This window comes from Salvia hispanica, chromosome 6 (genome assembly GCF_023119035.1).
Source record: "Salvia hispanica cultivar TCC Black 2014 chromosome 6, UniMelb_Shisp_WGS_1.0, whole genome shotgun sequence".
Lineage (NCBI taxonomy): Eukaryota > Viridiplantae > Streptophyta > Magnoliopsida > Lamiales > Lamiaceae > Salvia > Salvia hispanica.
The window spans coordinates 7670808-7692303 of NC_062970.1; the positions used below are offsets into that span (position 1 = coordinate 7670808).

Genomic DNA, 21496 nt, shown 5'->3' on the forward strand with positions numbered 1-21496 from the left:
AATAATTCATCCCCGTGACCGAGCTACCTTTTTTCAAATATAATTCGGTTAATAGTTAGAGAGTTAACTAATTTAATTGTGCTGAGTCAAAGTGCATTAATTAATGGCGAACAAATGAAGTATTTCAGTTTTATGAATTAATTGGTAACTAAAAATAAAAATTTTAAATTAAACAAGACAGGTACGTGGAGCGATATTAGAGCATCCACAATGGATGCCCGATCTCACGCCCTATCGCCCGAGATCGAGCTCGGGGATGATCAGGCATCCATTGCAGGCGTCGATCATGCCCGAGGACGATCGAGAGTTCAGTCGCTCATTGCAGGGGCACGTCCGAGGCCGAGCCCGATGTTTTTCAGTTTTTTTTTAAATTTTAAATTATTTAACCCTAATTTAAACCACAATAAATACTCCATTTTCTCCACTTTTCACACACCAAACCTTTCACTTTCTCTTATATATTCTCCCAATATCCACACTTTTAACAATGGATCCGAGTCAATACCCAAACCCCCATAATGTCGACGACGATATGCCCATGTTTGGAGGAGGAGGCGGCGGCGCCCGGTGGCCCGGCCACGAAGATTATTGGGTTGAGACACCCGGATCTGTAGGATCCACTTTCGTCTCCGACTCTGAGTTCGATCCGTTCTTTGGCACCGAGGAGTATCGGGTTGAGGAGATGGAACCTAGTTGTGAGCAACCTCCTGCCCCTGCGCGGCCGCCGCCGAAGAAAGGGAAGAAGAAGATGGCGCGGAAAGAAAAGGCGCCATCGGTCCCAGTCCCACTCCCATCCGACGAGCCGAACGAGGAGTACGCAACAGGGCGTACTGACTACGAGTTGGATGAGTACCTGAAGGTGGCTCAGTGTTGGGTCGACGTATCGGAGGATTCGATATCCTCCAACAACCAGACTTCGGCCAGGATGTGGGATCGCATTGAGGAACGCTACAACGAGGTGAAACCGAAGTGGGCGTTCAAGCGGACCAAGGTTCAGCTGCGCAAGTATTGGGATCGGATCAAGCTCCACGTCAACAACTTCTGCTATATCTACAACAGGAACAGGGACGGAAGGGCTAGTGGTGAGAGCATGGAGGATGTCCTCAACAAGTAGTTGTTTGAGTACCAACGACAGTTCGGGCAGTTCAAGCTGTACAATGTTTGGCTGATCTTGAAGGACAAGTCAAAGCTCAACGGAGGGATACCGGTTGGATCCTCGGCTGCGAAGCGGACGAAGACCACCGCCACTGGCGGTTACACGAGCAGCGGCCCATCTCCTATGGATCTGAACGCTGAGCCGGAAGGGAGTTCCGGCACGCCTACGTCTACTTTTAGACGTCCCATTGGTACCAAGGCTGCCAAAGCCCAGGCCAAAGGGAAGGCGAAGGCGGGCGCGTCTGGATCGGCGGCCCCCCCGCAGGCTGCGTCTCCTCCATCTGCTCAGCTCATGGACAAGGCGATCGAGGAGTTCAGAGGTTATCGCGAGGTGGTTGAGTATAGGTTTATACTTGATGCCCAAAACAACCTTCGTCAAGAAACCGATCCGAAAGCCCAACAGAGGACTAAGAATATGATCAAGAATTTGGCCCAGAGGTTGAATTTAGATGACTAGTTTGGTTTTTTCTTTTTTTAGTATTTAAGTTTTAATGTAGTTTTTTTTAGCTAAGTATGATGTAGTTCCACTTTTAAATTAAGTAATGTAGTTTTTTTTTTGGTATTTGTGGTGTTTAAAATAATATATTTTGGTTTTTTATAGTAATTAAAAATAAAATTAAAAAACAATGATTTAAAATTGAAATGAAAAGTGGATAAGAGATAGGGCATGCACTAGGGCTCCACCATTGCAGAAAGATAGAGCATGCTGACGTGGCAACCTCTAGGACTCTCACTAGGGCTTCCACTAGGGCATCCATTGTGGATGCTCTTAGGAGGGACAGGGTTTGTAGAAGTTGTGATATGACGAGAAATTGAGGAAATGATGATTTGTTGCGATATCAAACTCAAAAATTATTTTAATTTAATTTTAAAATAATTTACTATCTTCGTTGAAAGTTTGTCACAGTTTAATATTTTGGTCCGTCCTGAAAGTTTGTCACACTTCATTTTTTTATCATCTTTGTTAGTTGACCTCATATTCTACTAATTCTATTCTACTCACATTTTATTATAAAACTAACACTCCCTCCGTCCTAAGTTACTTAAGTCGTATGCCATTTTGGGTTGTCCCAAGTTATTTGAGTCATTTCTTTTTTTGGTTAAAAATAAAACATCTAATCTCACCTATTTTATTCTTTCTTTTACTTTTATCTCTTATCTTTCTCTTACGTTATTCTCTCATCTACTCTATTTAACTTGCTAAATATAACTTTCTTAAATCTCGTGCCGAAAAGAAACACCTCAAGTAATACGAGACGGAGGGAGTGCTTTAAAAGTAAGACTCACATCCCACCAACTTTTTTAACTCACTTTTCATTACATTTCTTAAAAACCGAGTTGGGTTAAAGTAAGACAATATTTGGGGATGGAGGTAATTGATAACTATTTTTTTTATTTTTTCTTGTTTAATTAATACACAAATGACAGCACCTCTTAAAGTAACCCTATATCATCATTCATAGTCAATCATTTATACACATTTCGGGGCAGTAATATCCAAAATTCTAGCGTCAGTGTAACTTTTAAGAGGTGTTTAGTACATGGGTCATGGGGTAATTTCTATGGAGTAGTTATGTGGTAGTGATATTTGCAGAGTGCACTGAATTTTTTATCCTGCCTAGATTCAATCGAACAATAATCCAATACAAATTTCGCCCAATCACACCACAAATCAAGGGCTCGAATCGCTGGATGACTTCTAAAATTGAAGGAATTCTGATTTTGAACCTTGTCGTTCTTGGTTGTTGAAACCCCTCATCACCAATGGCGGAAGTCTACTTCTCCTTCTTCTCTCTCCTCCTACTCATCCCACTCTCTGTCCTACTCATCCTCTACCTCATCGTCCGCCCCAAGGCCGTCCGCGTCCCGATTAAGAACCGCCACGTCTTCATCACCGGCGGCTCCAGCGGCATCGGCCTAGCCCTAGCGCACCTCTGCGCCCAGAACGGCGCCGACGTCTCCCTCCTCGCGCGCAACCCCGCCCGCCTCGAAGAGGCGCAGAAATCCATCAAGCTCGCCACCGGCCGCGACGTCAGGGTCTTCAGCGCCGACGTCAGGGACTACGACGCCGTCAAGCGCGCGGTGGAGGATGCCGGCCCGATCGACGTGCTCGTGTGCAATCACGGGGTTTACGTGCCGCAGGAATTGGAGGAGCAGGAACTGGAGGAGATTAAGTTCATGATCGATGTGAATCTCACGGGGACTTTTCATTTGATCAAGGCCGCTTTGCCCGGGATGAAGAAGAATCGGGCTGAGAAAGGCCCCGGTTCCATTGCGATTATGTCGTCGCAGGCAGGCCAGGTGAAGTACCCCAAATTCACTTATCGAATTAGGTTTCCCTTCAGCAAAATGCAAGTTGTGATTAACTGTTGCTCTTAATTGTGTGATGTATGATGAACTGATCTGTGAAAGTTGGGCTGTTTATGAACTGTTTGATACTTTGATGTGAAGAGCTCATTAACTGTGTAGTGAATGTAATTCAAGCGTTGAGCTGATTTATGAAAGTTGGGCTATTAGTAAACTGTTTGATACTTTGAAGTTGGATGTGAAGCTGAAAAGAGCTCATATATGTATTGTTTGCAGTCTAAATAATTAATGATTGATGACTGATATCTGTATTTTCTTTCTCACCATTCATTATTTCAGGTTGGAATTTACGGATACACAGCTTATTCTGCGAGTAAGTTTGGCCTCAAGGGTTTGGCTGAAGCGCTGCAACACGAGGTTATAGCTGACAACATTCATCTCAGCCTAATTTTTCCTCCGGACACTGAAACTCCTGGTTTTGCAGAAGGTATGAATTTCCTAATTATTCCACTTGAGATTGCTCACCATGAATAATCTACTTATTATTTCTTGTCTGCACAACACACATCTACTTATTACTAGTTTGAAGTTTCTAAGATGACATTTGGCATTGTAAGTCAAGAAGGTTTAGTTACAATTTTTGGAACAATATTTGTTTTAACTTGGTGGGAAACTCTCTTATAGGAGAAATCACTTTAGATTAGTGCTCTAGCTCTCCAAGAGTCCAAGTTTAACTTCTTTTTTAATTTTGTTTTTTAGACAAAAAGCTTAGGTTTTTATATGCTGGATTGTAATACATTATTTAATAAAATTAAATTGAAACTAGAAGTTTGCTTCCTCCAGCACAATTTGATGGAAATAAGAAGCTAGCTATCCGGGGTATCCTGACAACAACAAATAAGAAATAAATACTTGTATCGAAAAAATGTAAGCTAAAACACTTGAGAACTGTTATTCACATCTTGTTGTAGAGGTTCTGGGGCAAAATGTCTAGTAGCGTCTGAAACATTTGCTGGAATCCTCAAGTTGCAACACTCAATTGGTGGTTGTTTTTTGTAAATTTACCTGTTTTATTATTTGGACTGATCGTATTGCAACATTCATTGATATTACCTCTCGATGGCAGAGAACAAGAGACGTCCCCAGCTGACTAGTATAATAGCAGCTTCCTCTGGCGCAATGAAAGCTGATGAAGTCGCTCTAAAATCTCTGAAAGGAATCCAGTCGGGCACATTCATAGTCCCATGCAACTTGGAAGGATTCTTACTGGCTGTAGCAACAGCTGGTTTATCCCCTCAGAGGTCGTGTCTGAGTGCCTTTGTGGAGGTAATGACTGCTGGTATTATGCGTCTGGCCGGCTTAGTTTTTCAATGGAATTGGTTCAGCAGCATTGAGAAATGGCATGCAAAAAAGTAGTAGTTGGTTACTTGGATCTACTCTGTGCCCACGAAGAAGTATCTTGGCAGCGAAAAACTCGAGTTTTGAGATAGTGAAAGTGTTATGGCTTGCTGCAGTTGTCTCACTATGCCTCCGTTTATACTTGAACCGCTGTCGCTGTGCACCTCCTGTGTGTTTGTATCAGTTGAAAATCTTTCTAACTTGTTATGGTAGGATGACCTGGTTGTATTTGCCGAAAGAAAAGGCAAATAAGTAAGTGTTTTATTTCCAGAATGTAACTAACCGTGATATTTTCAGCGAATCCTTTTTCGGGTTATATCCTCGGTTTGGATTGGAGAAAATCTTTGCATTTTAATTTTACCATTGCTATTTCTGTTCACAATGACATGTCCAATGGTAATTCATACTGATAAATTTTAATATGAATGGCCAAAGTTAGAAACCGAATGTCCAAAGAATATTTTTTTTATTGGGTTAATTTTTTATAAAATTATAAAATTTGATCAAATTCTACTTTGTTCCTCACCTTTCAAAATTTGAACAAATAATGAAGTTTTCAAAGTTCTCTATTGTCTCAGGTGACAAAATTAGTTTTATTTTATTTTACATTTATTATGCTTAAAATGAATATGCATATATCTCACTATTCATCGACATTATCAAAATTTTATATGTGTGAACCAAATTATAGCTCCAGAGTTAGCTGAAAACATTTCCTACGTGGAACAACTGAAAATTTCTGAAACTTAGTAATTTTTCATTCAAATTCCGGAAAATGCTTAATAAATTAAAATTTGATCAAATTTCATAATTATACACGGAATAACGCTTATTTAAATAAAGTGAATATGGTGCTTCCACAAAACTTATTTCATCTGAGCAGCTGAAAGCAAGGGTTTAACATAAATTGAGAATGGATGGATTAAATCCCCATTCCCACTCTCAATCCGTTCTCAGTTGTCACTGAAGAAGTCATTTCCATGGCGTCTTCCTTTGCAGCTCATACGCACCCTTTATCATGGACATCCTCAATGAAGCTGCTCTCTCATTCGTTTCTCCCTCCTAATCGCAAGAGCTCGTTGCTGTCTTACCGCAGAATTTGTATGTCAAACTGTCTTGCGCTCTCCGCTTCTGTCAATTCCACTGTGGAAACCAGCAATACCTGCTCAACGCTGCTTGAACTGTGTGAAGGTCACGTGCCCGATCACGTGCTCCGGAGGCAAGCTTTTTCATGGTTTTCAGTTGTGTTTCGTGTGGAAAATGAATGTTTAGGGATTGGGTTGATGTAGGATAACATTTGATTGGTCTGGAGTAAGAAAATCCCTAGAGTTGGTTTAACTTCATGTTCTCACAGTCATTATATGAATTCCGATTGTTATTTTGTTTGCTTTTCTTTTCTTTCTCGGTGATGAGTTGCTTAGATTTATTGTTTTCAGGGCGGAGGAGGTTGGATACATAGTGCCCACGCCAGTACAGAATGAGGCGCTTCCGGTGTTATTTTCCGGCCGTGATTGTGTGATTCATGCTCAGGTCGATACAATCCAGTGTTGCTTAAATGTATTTACATGTTTTTCTATATTCGCTCAGAAAATTCTATGGGAGCTAAAATCGAAAAAAATCCACAAAAATATAAAAGTATAAGGTTAAAGAAATGAAAAGGACATGAGATCCTAGAATGGACCTTATATTTTTCTGAGAATTCATTATGTATGAGGCCATTCTCATGATTAAGATAGAGTCCATTTTAAAACCTCAAACTCGATAGCAATGGTGTATCATAAGCTGATTTTTACAACAGTTCCAAAACGAAATCTGATAATAACTGTTCTTTTCTGGTTTTGTTTCTCTAGACAGGTTCAGGAAAGACCCTAGCGTACCTACTTTTGATATTCTCAGTTGTCAATCCACAAAGGTCATCCGTACAGGCTGTGATTGTTGTGCCCACACGAGAACTCGGTATGCAGGTAATTGATTCTTCCTTCTATAATTTCTGTGTACAGATCTTAGTGTTATGAAATGAGTTCTGGATAATGAAATGCTTTTTGTATCTTTCTACCAAAAGGTCACAAAAGTTGCCCGTACTTTGGCTGCAAAATCTCTGCAACTTGAGAATGAACAGAAGTCATGTACAGTCATGGCTCTTTTAGACGGTGGAACATTGAGAAGGCATAAGAGTTGGTTAAAGGTAATTAACATTCCTGTTAGTACTATATACTCATATCTTTATTACAATGAATTCAAACTTCTGTTATGACTTTCTGTGATTAATTATGTTAAATGAGTCATCTCAAAGTTGAGATTCTTCTGGTGTTCTCCCAGAACTACTAATCACAAAATTTCATAGTAACAGGTGGAACCCCCTGTTATAGTAATTGCTACTTTGAGGAGTTTATGCCAGATGCTTGACAAGCATATTCTGAAGTTGGATGCCTTGCGAGTGTTGGTAATCGATGAGGTACCCAAATTATTTTTCCATGTTTAATGTAATTTCTTTTCACAAACCAAATTATATGCTACAATCCCTAGGCTGCCATTCCAATATTTTTGAAATGTTTTAAAAACTAATTTTGGCTTTCTGTTGGGTAAGAAACTTCTGGAAACAGTTGCGGCTTAGCAATTCCATGGGTGGTTTCAGTTGTAGTTCCTAAGTCTTTGTGTTGTCCTAATACTTAAGTTACTTGATGGACAAAGTTGGGCCTAAGAATTAGCATTCAAGTGCACCAGAGTGTTTAACTCTTCGGTTACTTTTGTAACTTACTTTCTGTATGCTGTCATCTGTACATTTAAATGCCCGAACATATGTGGTGCTGTGGCTAATATATTGTTCAATCTGTAGGTTGATTTTATGTTTAATTCTTCTAAGGAGGTGAGCTCTTTGAAGAAGCTTTTGACTATCCACTCGTCAATCAATAGCCGCCAAACTGTATTTGCTAGTGCATCTATTCCTCAGCATAGACGATTTGTGTATGACTGTATTCAGCAGAAGTGGACCAAGGTTAGTAAATTAGACTTATACCATACTAGTCATATGTGAATACGGTGTCACTATCTGCTAGTTATTAAATCTGTTGTTTGTTATGACAGGCGAATGTTGTGCATGTCCATGTAAATCCAATTGAGCCAATGCCTTCGTGCCTATATCACAGATATGTGGTGAGAAAATGCAACAATAGGAATTTGAGATGATAACTTATTAACTTGCAATGTGCAATCTATTGTTGATGACACCACATATTGGTTCTTTGTCTTCATTTTGTCAATTCAGATATGTGGTAACAAAGAGAAGTACTCTACGCTCCTACAATTGTTACAGTCTGATGCTCCTCAATCGGCCATCATTTTTGTTGGAGAGCAAGTTAGTGCCTTATAGCTTTGTCAATTGTACACTCGATCAATATCATAAAGTACTTTTGGATTGGTTAGGATTTATTGCATTGCATAAACCAAAGAAGGCTGTCTTTCATGACGTGTGATTCATGGTTACATGACCATGGTTATAGAAGCCTTTTCTCAAGATAAACAGGGATAGATGTTATGTTATCTGGTGTTTCTGAACAGTGATCAAAATAAAATTGCATCTCTGCACCTGGTACTTATACTTTATGTGTGTACCTTCCAAAAGTAGTTCCACCGGTATGTTAATGGTTACCCAAAAATATACTCCCTCCGTCTTCTAAAAATAGAAACTTTCTATTTGAGGAAATTTCTTTCTCTCTAATAAGGTGGAACACATTTTCCACTAACACACTTTTCTTTCTATCTCTCTAATAAGGTGGAACACATTTTCCACTAACACACTTTTCTTTCTATCTCTCTTACTTTACCAATTTTGCGTTAAAACCCGTGTCGTTTCTAAAGTTCCTATTTTTAGGGGACGGAGGGAGTAGAACACAATCCTCATCTTTGTGAGAATGAGCCTTTCTTAAATTTTACTTGATCATTTTAAATAACTCAGTGTTTGCATTCGGATCTTCAATATGCTGTGTGCTGATCATATGATAAAACTTTTAGTACTGCAAGAAGGTTTTTAGTAACGAACTAATGGTCCACTATCTAGGCTAGATGAAATTACTCAACCTCCTATTTATTGCAGTGAAATTAGAATGCACACTCATCGATCATATAGATTGCTCTTATTTTGAAGATATCAATGTCAATGATGGGGTTAATGATGGGGTTATTGCATCTTGTTCATGATATGCAGTCTGAGAAGTCAAAGAAAGCTGGAAATGCTCCACCTACAACTCTTTTGATTGAGTTTCTAAAAACATCATATGGAGGACACCTAGAGTTAGTTCTGTTAGAGGAAGACGTCAATTTTAACCAGCGAGCTACATCCATAACTGTAAGTTCATCTGTTCTCAGCTAGGGAAAGAATATCTGAGATTAATCCCTGTGCTGACTGCTATCCTTTCTGTTTGTTGCTTCATTTTGAAAATAGGACCTCAAGCACTCAGGAGATTATCTTCTTGTTGCAACAGATATAGCTGGTAGAGGAGTTGATCTGCCTGAAACAACCCATATATACAACTTTGATATCCCAAAAGATGCAATTAATTATCTTCATCGGGCAGGAAGAACAGGTAGGAAGCCTTTTTCAGAGAGTAAATGTTACGTCACCAGCATTATATCAGCAGAAGAACGCTTTGTCTTGCAGAGATTTGAGAATGAATTAAAATTTCAATGTGAAGAATTGTTATTTTCGGAATAGCTCTTTACTCTCACATTGTATACAACTATATTCTTTTTATAGTTTCTAGTTGTATACATTTTGTCTCTTTCCCTCATTTATATCTCGAAGGATAACAAGGATCAAGTTCCTTCAGTTATCTAAGAACACAGTGCGTTCATGTTGTGAATAACTATTCACCAGTTTGATTGTAATACTGAATGAACATGAATAACTTTTCTCCAGTTTGATTATAATAGTTGATTAAATATGACTGAACTTCTTTCACACCGTTGAACGTTAATGAAAATCTCTTAACTTTGCGTGTTCATTATGGGAAGCATGTTTTGTCATTTCTGCTTGCATTCATTTAAACAGATGTAAAACTAGCCAACCAGGTTTCTGTCAACTTTTTGAAGGATTTATTGCTATGCTGAATATTTCTTCAGAGATCCACGAATACTCATTAGGTAGTACTCCGTATAATTTACGTAATAATGATGAGAATTAATTGTGACTATGAAACAATTGTAGAATTTTGAATTCTACATTATAGGAACAAATAAACAAAATGAAAATGTAGCTCTGATAGAATGTGAGGATAAATAATTGCTTCAGCACTCTTCGTTTGTGACAGAAGTCCATGATTCTCTCATGTTTTGGATTTTCACCCCAGACCGAAGGGAGCCAAAATTGTTATATCACCGTTCCATCTTTGATTATTGCATTTTTCAATATTATAGTAACGCCTGATCGGATGTAAAATCCTTCTGAAGTTCTGTCAGCCTCTTGTACACCCTGCAAATCATCAAGATGTAGTGAGTGCTTAAAAAAGAACGTCTGTAGCTGCTGGTAAGTAATCCGAGAAAAACTTACATCTGAATTTTCAATGACGACATTTTTACCAATTCTAGCATTCTTGTCAATGATGCATTCTCTGCAAATGGAGAAATGTGAGAACGAAAATAGTGTGAAAGAACTTATGAGGATTTAATCATTAGTCATAACAAATACTGTACTTGATTCTTGTATTCTCTCCAATTCCTACAGGAACTTTCCCCTTTGATAAGGCCGAGGCAATTTCTGAATCAGTTTCATAGAAATCAGCTCCCAGCATCACCGTATCCTGCAATAACCTTAAAGCTTAGAAAACACTTTATATGTGGAAAAAATAACCAAAATCTGAAACAGGTACATATGCAATCAACTTTTTTCCCTGCTTCATGTTTTTATTCTTTGAGGTTAATTTTGGGAAGGCTGGCTGGCCTACTAACTACTATACATTGCTGTTTATTGGTGTTGCCTATGGGTAAGTATTGGCGAAAACCAGATATTATCAAGAGCTTCAGTTGTAGGATTGAACCAGATCCAAGGACTAGGATGAATTGTACTTTAAGAAATTCATTTAGTGTATTGCTGGATTTCTGTTCTGGGTTGATGATGAGGAGACTATTCTGTAAAGTGTTGAAAATTCAGAAGCATAGCACTTCTGGCAAATCTAACCTTTAGGTGAGCCTTTGAGTTTATGCGTGAACGAATACCAATAACACTGTGCTCGACTAAGCAACTGGTCAAGAAACTACCATGCGAAACTATAGAGTCAATAATCTGCAAAAAAAAAAAAGCTTCCTGAAGATGTTAAGACGGTGGCTTTTGAAAGTGATGTGATATGCAATTTTAAGATTCTAGGTCATGCAAAAAGTGTGGTGACCTTGCTGTCATCTATCTTTGATGGTGGTAAGTTTCTTCTAGATGTGTAGATTGGCTTTGTAGCATCATAGAAGCTGAATCTTGGTGGCTGAAATGACAAAGCAATGCAAGAGAAAAAACATCATTGTTAATTTACAAAAGTAAAGAGAGCTTAAGTGATGATGACATCTTAAAAGAGTAGACCTTTGCACTACAGAAACCTTACATGTTCTGTAAGGGCTAGATTTGCTTCAAAAAAGGAACGTATTGTCCCGATATCTTCCCAGTAGTCGTTAAATAGATAAGCCTGCATAAAGTTTTCACAGTTCAACAACGTGCAACTTAGATTCAAAAACATGTATGGAATTGTATTATTGAAGAAATTATTGCTGTCTAAGTTGAGAATTCTTTAGAAGACCTGAATATGGAATTCTCTAGCTGATGCAGGGATTATTTCTGATCCAAAATCGTTCGCAGTTGGGAAACGCCATCTCAAGAAACAAAACAACTGATAATGCTAAGTCTTCACATATTTGATAACACAGATATTTGTATTCGAGTGGTTTTATACTTACCTTAAAAGATTGAGAAGTATATCCTTCTTGAAGACATAAACTCCCATTGAAGCTATATAAGGCTTCTTCTCTGCCTCTTCTTGAGAGAGTCCAAGAACTGTTGTGTCTACTGCCTGAAATATACCACTGTAATTGCTTCCCTCCATAATTTAGAAAACTGTTGACAGGAATAAGTATTTATATCCACAATTACCATTGCCTTCAACTCATTCCCCCTTGGTTTTTCACTGAATGAAAGGACCCTTCCTTTATCGTCAATCTTCATCAAACCAAAATCTGAGGCGCGGCTATCATGGAAAGAGATGAATCTTATAGAATATATATGTGTTTGTGTAGAAGGAAACACCAAAGCTGGCAGTTATGGATTTTGCTTTCTTCAGATCTAATTACTTCCCTTCTTGTTTTTTACTTTCAAAATCTAAATGTGGACTTATTTCTGTTTATGTTATCGTTTCTCTTATTATTCTCTAAATTTTCCTACACCGAGTTGCAGAGAACCTACTAGTGCAATGCATCATACTTATACTTGATCAAATTCTTTTGCACAAATATAAATGCTAAAATCACAGGGATGCTTGGCTAAGGAAATCAATTATAGAATAGCTGCTTACTAGCAGCAATATAGTGTATAGCAACTACTTATTTTTCTTGAAAACTATTAATAAGTAGTACTATTAAGCTGCAAAAAAGTGATATACCTTTCGTCTATAGGTAAAGATGATAAAGTAATATCTGCCCCACTTTGGCGGTGAGACTGCAGAAAACAAAATCTTATGCAATGTTAATGCTGTGAATAAATAGACTTCATTTGTTTTTGAGAAGATTTGAGTTGAACTGCAGTCATTTTGCACTAAATCTTTATGTTGTAGCCGGTAGCTACCTGAACAAAGTCCATGTAGTCCATCCTGTACAAGTGATCGCCAGATAGAATGAGAACATCTTCAATGTCTTTACTTCTTGGATCCTGTGGTGCATGGAACACGAATCTTCATATAAATACCATACATTTGCAGGCTCATGAATATGTTTCTATCCTTTACATGGAGTTGATGTCTTTGCATCTGAAGAAATGCTACTACTATATACATATTGTTACGAAGCAGAATCATCGTACCTCAAAAAGCCAGTGGAATTGCCGCACAGCATCTGCAGTGCCTTGAAACCAATTTTTACCTGCCTGACCGGGAGTTTGAGTGGCAGCTAATACCTGACTTACCAAGTACTCATCAGTATCATATTCGACTAAATCATGTGTGGTTCTTCATCTGAAACATCTCTTTCGCATGTGATCATGTTTCCCTGTGTAAAAAAGTGTGGAGACATTTACCTCAACAAAGCCATCTCCAAACGAGACACCGCTTCCAAAGTTGTAAGCTCTTGCGAGATGCCTGTTGAGTGATGCTGAGTTGAACTGAGTGAGAATATATACTTTGTTGACCCCACTGTTGATGCAGTTACTCATTGGCACATCGATTAGCCTATATGCTCCTCCCATTGGAACCTAAATTGTCATCGAGCAGCAGAAGCCATCTATGTTATAACATGACTGTGAGAGTGGCTTGTTTTGAAAATATGCATTATATTTCATAACTACTGGTATGTATTTGACTATAGATGCTGCGGAATGGTGTACTCACAGCTGGCTTGGCACGGCGCTTTGTGAGTGGGAACAAACGGGTGCCTGCTCCTCCTCCGAGAATAATGGCGACAACAGTCCTCGCATCCCTCTTCTCCACCTCCAGGTCCCTCAACTGTATAAGCATCAATTGTGGCATCAAAATCAGGGTATTTATTCTCTGTAATCATGTATTTCTTGAATGCTGGCATTTATACAGAAAGGATGAGAAAAAGGATTTTTGGTCCACAGTTTCATCTTGCATTGAAACCAAGAATCTCACCTTGGCCTCACCTGCCAAGTCAGCTGTGAGTGAATTGCAGACATGGCTTCTAATACCATTGCCATTCTTCCTCTGCTGAACTGGAGTAAACTTGAGCTTCTGCCCCATGAACTCTCCACTGCTGAACTTCACTAGCCTCCCGCTTTGAGTGTAAGATCTCGTGGGGCGGTGCAGCTGCCCTGTGGCAGACAGGGCGACGCGGCCGTCGGCAGTGACTGCCATTTTAATAGGCTAGTTTCTGCAGTTTTTCATGTATATATGAAGAAAGAATAGAGTCTTCTGTGAGTGTGTGTGATTTGGGTACATGGATTGCATGCCATTGATGCAGTGAGCCACGCTATCCATATTCAACTGCGTCCACCAATTTTTCTTTTGTATTCATGTGAATCATGCCAAATCAAATTGCAAGTTTTCTTTAATTTAGTTGTGTTCGTATTAATTGTATGTATAGTTTACTTATAACTAGTACAAATATTCTCGATTGTTTCGTTTATTTATTTCTCTAAGCCTGTGAGTTATTAATAAATTGAGGTTTAATTTAATCTACAAACTGCACGTTTGCACGTTTGAGGTTGAGGGGGATATTGGTCGATCAGAAGAAAGAACATCACTAGGGTATAATGGTATATAGAATATACTCCAGTTTAGTTTCTTCAATAAATAAGAAGGATATCCTAATGTCTTTATAATTTGATTTTATATTGAACAATATGGTATATAGAATATACTCCAGTTTAATTTCTTCAATAAAGAAGACGGGTATATTCTTCTGCTAAGGATATTCTCGCAAATCTCACACCATCAGATAAGAACTTTCCTTAAATCTTATTCAAATCGATTCTGTCATGTTGATACAACAAAATAAAATCAATCAAAGTTGAGAATTTGGACATTTTCAATCTGTTACACTGAAACAATATTTTGCTATATTATAATCCTTAAAAGTCTCATTTTTTTTTTCATATTTATTGTACTTATCAAGGTGAACAAACATTTCACTGATTCAACAAGATTTCTTCAAGAACTCTTTAGGTTGGGTCTCGTCAACATAAACCTCCTTAGTGCGATCATTAGGACCCATGTGGTCTTCGTAACTTTCTCCTTTATCATCAAAAGCAGTGCTGAGCTCAGGACTGTTTTCAGCATTTGTGCCTGCAGCCCTTTGAAGAAGCCGAGTATCCCTTCTCTTTCCCAGATTGAACAAAGTGTTCCAGTTATAGATTTACGGGGTCGTGATTTGGGCTTACCATCTTCACTCTCATCTGATTTTGCTGACTGGATCACCACTTTACACCTGTGCATTATCCAGATGAGCTCTATGTTTCTACAGAAGCAGTAGGATAACAAACTAAAACAATCTACGCAATAACGTTCATGATTGCAAGCCCCAAGGAGGAGGGTAAAAAGTGTTTCTGAAGAGAAGGAATGAAGACAGAGATTCACCTTATAGCTGGATAAGTTAAACAGGTAGCAATACATTTCGAGACTGCACCGTAAGCAAAAGCAGAGAAAGCAGAAATAGCTTCTGGAGATGACACCTCATCCGTTTGTTTATTCACACTACTCTTTAGAAGCCTATTTTTTAACTGATCAAATACTGTATACTGCATGGCATTGCAATTAGTATAAGAATCTGTTTGGCCTGTCTAACAAATATTTACAAAGCCACAGTTTGAAGAGAAAGAAAAGAGGTACCTGTATGGATGGATTTGCAGTAAGTAGAAGGGAAATTCCCAGACCGTCAAATGCATCGCTGAAAGTGCCCTCTGAGAGAGATTTCCACAAGCCTTTTGATTTTCCAAAATCACTTGTTTGCATTCTTGAAGATGCTGTATCAAGAGGCTGTAAAACTAATATTAGGATGTTGGGATAGACTGCAGGATTCAGACAGGTGCTGCTAACATAAGAACATATTGATCCTCAACAAGCATGTTCATACAAGAGTTTGAAGAAGCAACACCCATTAAAGTAAGCTTCTAAGCATTGCATTACATTAAACTTCAGTGCAAACTTAATACACCATCAATTTTATAGCATACATTTACAATATATACCCTACTGTTAATGTAACAAAACATCATTACAGAAATCCGTTAGTGCCAACACTATATAAAATCTGAATATCAATGAAGCTGAGACGTGCCTGTGTCGCTATGACTGTGCATGCACCAGCAGCAGCAGCAATTAATAAGTTAGCAGCAGTTCCTATGGATTTAGATTTGCTTTCTCTCAAGTACAGCCTCTTAAAAAAGCTATACCCATAGAAGTAGATAAACTGTGAAATGAAGGACTGCAGGTTCTTCGTGCCCAGGCCCTGGTACAAAGACAGTACTTGACCTTGGGATATTGCTTCCCACAAAACATCTGAAATATTCCTGTTATCACAGGAAAACCAATCATATTGCCCTTTTAGAACTGACACTATATGTATTATGTAACTAGTCACTACTACATCATACTGCTCAGCCAGACAATGGACAAGCCAAAGATACAAGATTTTAAAGATGGGCAAAAGGTATGTTTAGAATTAGACCACACAATAAAAGATGCAAATCTGCAAGCAATAGATAGACATCCCAATAGGACATGTCTAACATTAGTGTAACAATATAAGACAGCAATGCATCTCCAAGGGATAACTGAGCTCTGTGCTTGTGAGTGTTACATATATGTATGTCCATGCATGTGTCAATCTCAAGAAAATGATGTGGTAGAAGACACCAAGACTAAGGAGACAAAGCACACTTTCATCAGAAGCTATTGCATGCACTTGTTGCCATCTGTTGCTGGTCAGCACAGAGAAAGCATTTGTAAAACTAATACTAACATTAAAACTTCCTTTATAACCACTTCACTGGCTTTGGTAAATTGCTAGAGTATATATTTTAGCATTGGTTGTAGGCATGTGATAGCAACTTAGTAGTCTAATCATATACTACCAATTAACAAAATATTTGTAAAGTAACCAGAGTTTGTGATTTTAATATCTTATCTTACCAGTTTTATCTTGTTGTTTCGGTATCCCTTTCATCCTCAAGCACAATTGATTGAGAATAAATTACTCTGAATATGCATTTTCTGTCACACACACACATCATTTTCTTCTATCAAGATAATGACACTGGCGGACACAACAAGAACCGATCTTAATTTCTAAGATTTCAATATATACTCTGCATACCGATAAGTCTTGCATCTATTTTTCCTCCAAACCATTCTAATCTCTGGATACATTATTTTTACTACGATTGAACTCACAGTCAACCAAAGGTCCAGCATAAGATCAAACGAATTCGATACTGCTTTTAAAACCTAAAACAAAATAGCTACTGCAAATAATTCACAGCATGATCGCCCACTTAGAAAAAAGTTAAAAACAAAAACAAACTAAACATCGAAAAACACCAGATCAAAGTTCAAAAAAAGAAAATATCAGCAACCTGTATCTCTGATGTTGATGAGCTCGATTCTCAGCTTGATACCTAGTTTTGCAGGTGTCGAGCGGATACAAGATGGTGGTGCTAACCAGCGCACCAACCGCACCCGACGTCGCCTCCACTAACGACTCCATATCAAGCGCCAACCTTTAGAGTTATCCACACGCAACAAGCAGCAAAAATGAAGGAATTAAATGAGTAGAAAATAAGAGTAGGGAAAATTCAGATCAGCTGTTCCGCCTAACAAGTAATAAACATGTATAGAGGTGAAAAACAAACCTCGAGAGTTCCGAGAACGGCGGCGATGGATAAATTCGCCGGCCGAGACGGAGAGAGGTGGTGATCGCGGTCAGAGCTGAGCTGTCTGGTAATCGTATTGGGATTTGGGAAGCAGAGTATGGGCTATTTATTGCCTATTGCCAGTATTTTAATAGAGTGGGATCAAATTCATTAAACCATCTACCGTCTTGTGATAAACGTTGGGATAACTATGGATACCGTATACTTTCACTTAATTTAAGTACGGTAAAACACTCCATATATTCTTCTACTTTGATTATTTATTTTAACATGTCCTTATACAATATTTTCATTTTAATTGGTCCTTATACTTCTAAATTTTATATCAATAAATTATTTTTAACAGATTTTATTCAATCAGTTAACTTTACTGTTAAATATTTTCACTTCATCAATTATTATTTAAATAAACTCCACGTCATATCTTATTTAACCAAATCCGCACGTATTAAGAAAAAATTAGATAATTAAACATATTACACCTACCCTACACTTGAACCTCCTTTCAATAAATTCTTAATAGCAGTCATAGTTCTTGTTCCCAATATTTAATGAAAGTTCTTGCTCCTGCTTGTCTTTAATACGCAGAGAGGAGGAAAATTTTTGTTTGATTACAAGGGCTGAAACTCAATGAAGAAGATTGATTTAAGCGCAGGTTAATTGAAGTTTGAATATTACTAATTATTTGGTTTCAAGAGTAGGTTTCAGTGATATAAATTTGAAAAATTGCTATTTGGATTTCTTTATAAAATTTCATGCTTTATCTTTATGTTTTTTTTTCAATTAAGATATTACGTGAAATATATTTAAATAATTAATATATGATGTCTTATTTCATAACAGAACAATTAATAATTCCGTTAAATAAGGATTATAATATATCAAATATAAAAATACAGAAACTTGCTCAAATAAATTTTTTTATAAGGACCTATTGAAATAAATGATAAAGTACAAGGACCTACGTGTGTTTTGCCTTTATATAATAGTACTAGTATGTACTCCCTCCGTCCCGCTAAGATGACACATTGCTTAGCCGGCACGGGGTTTTAAGAGTTATTGGTTAAAGTGTTTAATTGGAGAGAGAGAAGGTGGATGTAAGTATTAAAGTAGAGAGATAAAGAAAGATGGATATTTTAATAGGAGTGAGAAAAAATGGTTGAGTGTATTAATTGGAGAGAGAAAGTTACCAAAAAAGGAAATGTGTCATCTTAGTTGGGACAAACTAAAAAGGAAAACGTATCATCTTAAGCGGGACGGAGGGAGTAATATCATTATGGAGCTGGCCACTAAAAGCCCCTACACTCAAAACACCATATAATAGGGGATCTTCCTGTATTCAAAAGCACCCAACCAAAATTGTTAAAATTCGTTTCACTAAAATTTGTTTATATTTGATGTTATTTTTCTAAGATAAAGTGAAAATTTTGTTCATATTTAATGTGTCTTTTTTGAAAGAAATGCCAACTATGATTTTAATATTATGTGTTTTGACTTGAAACTATATTTTTCCATTAGTGTATATCCGCACACATATACTTTTCTCTAGAAATTAAATTTGCATTGTGTCTTAATTAAATAAATAGCCATGATTGATTTTCACAGAGAATGAATGCTTTTTATGTGGCTGTTTGAATATATTAAATCTCCAAATATAGACGGTAAAGATTGACTACAAATTATTAAGGATAGAGACATAGAGTTTTTTTTTTTATTACTTTAAATTTGTATGTTAGTATTTTGCATAAGAATTTGTATGGAATGTAAATTTCGTCGTAGGCCGCCGGGTAGTCAGAGAGGTAATCAAATGATTTCTTTCCTAATTTAAATGCTTTTCTAGTAATTATTATAAATACTTTATTAGAATGTGGAAGCATGTAAAATAAAGATTCTCGTGCACATTTTTCTAATTATTCTATATATTATAAAAAGTAAAATAAACTAACATCTTTCTTTATGGGGTTCGCATGTCAGTTCATATTAGGCTTAAATTCGCATTTTGCTAAATTCACCGGAAAAAGACAGATCGAATGGGGAAAATTGAATAAAATTGGAAAGTTTGTGATTTAGTTGATTACTTTTAAGTTCACAGAAGAAAAACGAGGTGCATGTATCGGATGGCAAAATTGCACAAAATTGAAATAAATGTGATTTAATTGATTGCTTTTAAGTTTACACACAAAAAAAAAAACGATAAGTGCCCTGATATTAGAGACATACACAAATCATAGTAAATAATTAAAGCGAATTACAAAAATAAGATACAGAATGATTATCCTAAGCGATGGTCTGAAGTGAATAACGTGCGGCATGCCATTATCATAATTGTACAAGTCAGAGCATGCAGATACTATATGGTTTTATCATTACACAACTTTTATATATGCAATTGATGCGACATGGATGAATATTTAGGGAGTGTTCGGTTTGCAAGATTGTATCTCAAGATTAAATTTGTAGTGTGCTTGGTTCAATAGATTCAATCCCATAACTTAATCAAAGATGGATAATCATGAGATAATTAGTCATAGCTTTATTTGCATAGCTTATGCATCGTATATACTCCCTCCGTCCCTTATTAAGGGTCACTCTTTGACCGGACACGGGTTTTAAGAAATGTAAAGAAAAGTTGGTTGAAAAAGTTAGTGGAATGTGGGACCCATTTTTTTATATTGGTTTTATAATAAAATGTGAGTGAATTGAGTTAGTGGAATGTGAGACCTACTTACTATTTATGGTAAAAATGAAGTGTAACTTTTAATTGGGGATGAACCGAAATGGAAAAGTGTGACTATTAATGGGGGACGGAGGGAGTATTATTAAACTAAGTGGAGTGTATATTACAAACTCAATCAATATATATAATAGAAATTCAAATCACTATATATATTATTTTTTTCGTTCCACTTTAGGAATCATAGATAAAATTCGCATGAGTTTTAAGAAATATCAAAGAGAGTTAGTACAAACAAATAATAAAATATAAATCTCATTTCCTATGTAGTAAAAAGTTTGAGTGAAATGAAGTTATTGGAATAAACCTATTACTGTTCATAGTAATTCTTACTGAGACTCCTGATATGTGACGGACTAATATAAAAAATCATGACTCCTAAAATAAGACCAAAGGAATAATATAAATTCAATTATATAAAAATCAATATATCATAGAACACAATCAACGTCACAATTTCTCTATGAGAACACGTGCCATTAGGATTTCATCAATCCTCGTAAAATTATCTTTTAGTTAGATATATTGGTGAAAAATAATTTAAAATGAGTGAATTATGAGAAATTAATGTTTTGAGATATTGTAAAAATGACAACATGCCATCGTCCTACTCCTACCATTTTTAAGAAAAATGCATATGCCACGAAGAGGAATTGAGTCTATAAGATTTGAAAAACATGCGGTCTAGATTAGTTAATTGTTACTCTATATACGATGCGTTTATTTTTTAAGTATAGTACTACATTATTTTGGTTCGTTCACTGATCTAATCAGTGCCGGATCCAGAATTTGTTATTTGGGGTATGAGTCATATGATAAATAATTATATAACACTAAAAGAAATAGAAAAGGGTGGTAAAATAATATTTGAAATATTATTCAATTTTGAACTCGTGTATTTTAAATAAAAATAAACCAAAAATTATACATAATATAATATATTTTTCTATGACTCATTTCCTGGACTATATCATCATCAAAGACTTGTAGAAACATTTCTTTCTCAATGAAAGTCACCACAATCATTTAAAGGTTGATCACCAATTCTATTTCGCAACTTATTGTTCACAAACGTCATTCCAGAAAATACTCTCTCTACACTTTAGCAACCAGAAGAATCAAAATTAACTTGATAAGCAAAAAGACAAATGGGTAAGCCAATCCCTCTTTGTTTCAACAAGTTTCATTGAAAGAGAACTAAGATCTTGCAAATTCTGAAAGCCGCTATCTCTTCTCATATCCTCCATGAATATACTAAGTTGACAATCAAGAGACCTCAAATCAATGCTTGAAAATCGAAAGGATAAAAAGTTGCAAGTTTAAGTACACTTTCT

At 36.8% G+C, this 21496-nt stretch overlaps 4 protein-coding genes and 1 long non-coding RNA gene across 8 annotated transcripts; 3 read left to right on the plus strand and 2 right to left on the minus strand.

The window, feature by feature from the left end:
• Positions 1-2734: 2734 nt before the first annotated feature.
• Positions 2735-5176, plus strand: LOC125197454 (3-dehydrosphinganine reductase TSC10A). Its single transcript, XM_048096191.1, has 3 exons — positions 2735-3456; positions 3802-3949; positions 4589-5176. Exons 1-3 carry the CDS (start codon positions 2920-2922, stop codon positions 4876-4878), a joined length of 975 nt encoding a protein of 324 aa, XP_047952148.1. The 5' UTR covers positions 2735-2919; the 3' UTR covers positions 4879-5176.
• Positions 5177-5743: 567 nt separating this feature from the next.
• Positions 5744-9647, plus strand: LOC125191949 (DEAD-box ATP-dependent RNA helicase 58, chloroplastic-like). 3 transcript variants are annotated; one of them, XM_048089386.1, is made up of 10 exons: positions 5744-6079; positions 6297-6390; positions 6711-6824; positions 6923-7045; positions 7211-7315; positions 7697-7855; positions 7945-8013; positions 8126-8215; positions 9065-9205; positions 9302-9647. In XM_048089386.1, exons 1-10 carry the CDS (start codon positions 5841-5843, stop codon positions 9569-9571), a joined length of 1404 nt encoding a protein of 467 aa, XP_047945343.1. In that variant the 5' UTR covers positions 5744-5840; the 3' UTR covers positions 9572-9647. The 3 variants fall into 3 exon arrangements, with proteins under 3 accessions (XP_047945343.1, XP_047945344.1, XP_047945345.1); XM_048089387.1 differs by having other exon boundaries at positions 9342-9570; XM_048089388.1 differs by lacking the exon at positions 5744-6079 and having other exon boundaries at positions 6295-6390; positions 6715-6824.
• A 353-nt stretch (positions 9648-10000) lies between these two features.
• On the minus strand, positions 10001-13913 carry LOC125191948 (glucose-1-phosphate adenylyltransferase large subunit 3, chloroplastic/amyloplastic). The gene is made up of 15 exons (XM_048089385.1): positions 13692-13913; positions 13431-13544; positions 13121-13294; positions 12908-13000; positions 12674-12757; positions 12492-12547; positions 11987-12080; positions 11794-11906; positions 11637-11709; positions 11445-11525; positions 11241-11327; positions 11033-11137; positions 10549-10655; positions 10406-10466; positions 10001-10327 (listed from the first exon to the last, which is right to left on the minus strand). Exons 1-15 carry the CDS (start codon positions 13911-13913, stop codon positions 10226-10228), a joined length of 1566 nt encoding a protein of 521 aa, XP_047945342.1. The 3' UTR covers positions 10001-10225.
• Positions 10662-14114, plus strand: LOC125191951. 2 transcript variants are annotated; one of them, XR_007171280.1, is made up of 3 exons: positions 10662-10720; positions 13408-13578; positions 13661-14114. It is a non-coding gene; the product is annotated as an uncharacterized LOC125191951 (long non-coding RNA). The 2 variants fall into 2 exon arrangements; XR_007171279.1 differs by lacking the exon at positions 10662-10720 and adding an exon at positions 12909-13012.
• Positions 14115-14539: 425 nt separating this feature from the next.
• LOC125191950 (peroxisomal adenine nucleotide carrier 1-like) lies at positions 14540-17554 on the minus strand. Its single transcript, XM_048089389.1, has 6 exons — positions 17408-17554; positions 17132-17275; positions 15835-16066; positions 15387-15533; positions 15135-15295; positions 14540-14985 (listed from the first exon to the last, which is right to left on the minus strand). The coding sequence occupies exons 2-6, from the start codon at positions 17260-17262 to the stop codon at positions 14709-14711; spliced, it is 948 nt and encodes a 315-aa protein (XP_047945346.1). The 5' UTR covers positions 17263-17275; positions 17408-17554; the 3' UTR covers positions 14540-14708.
• Between the last annotated feature and the right edge of the window lie 3942 nt (positions 17555-21496).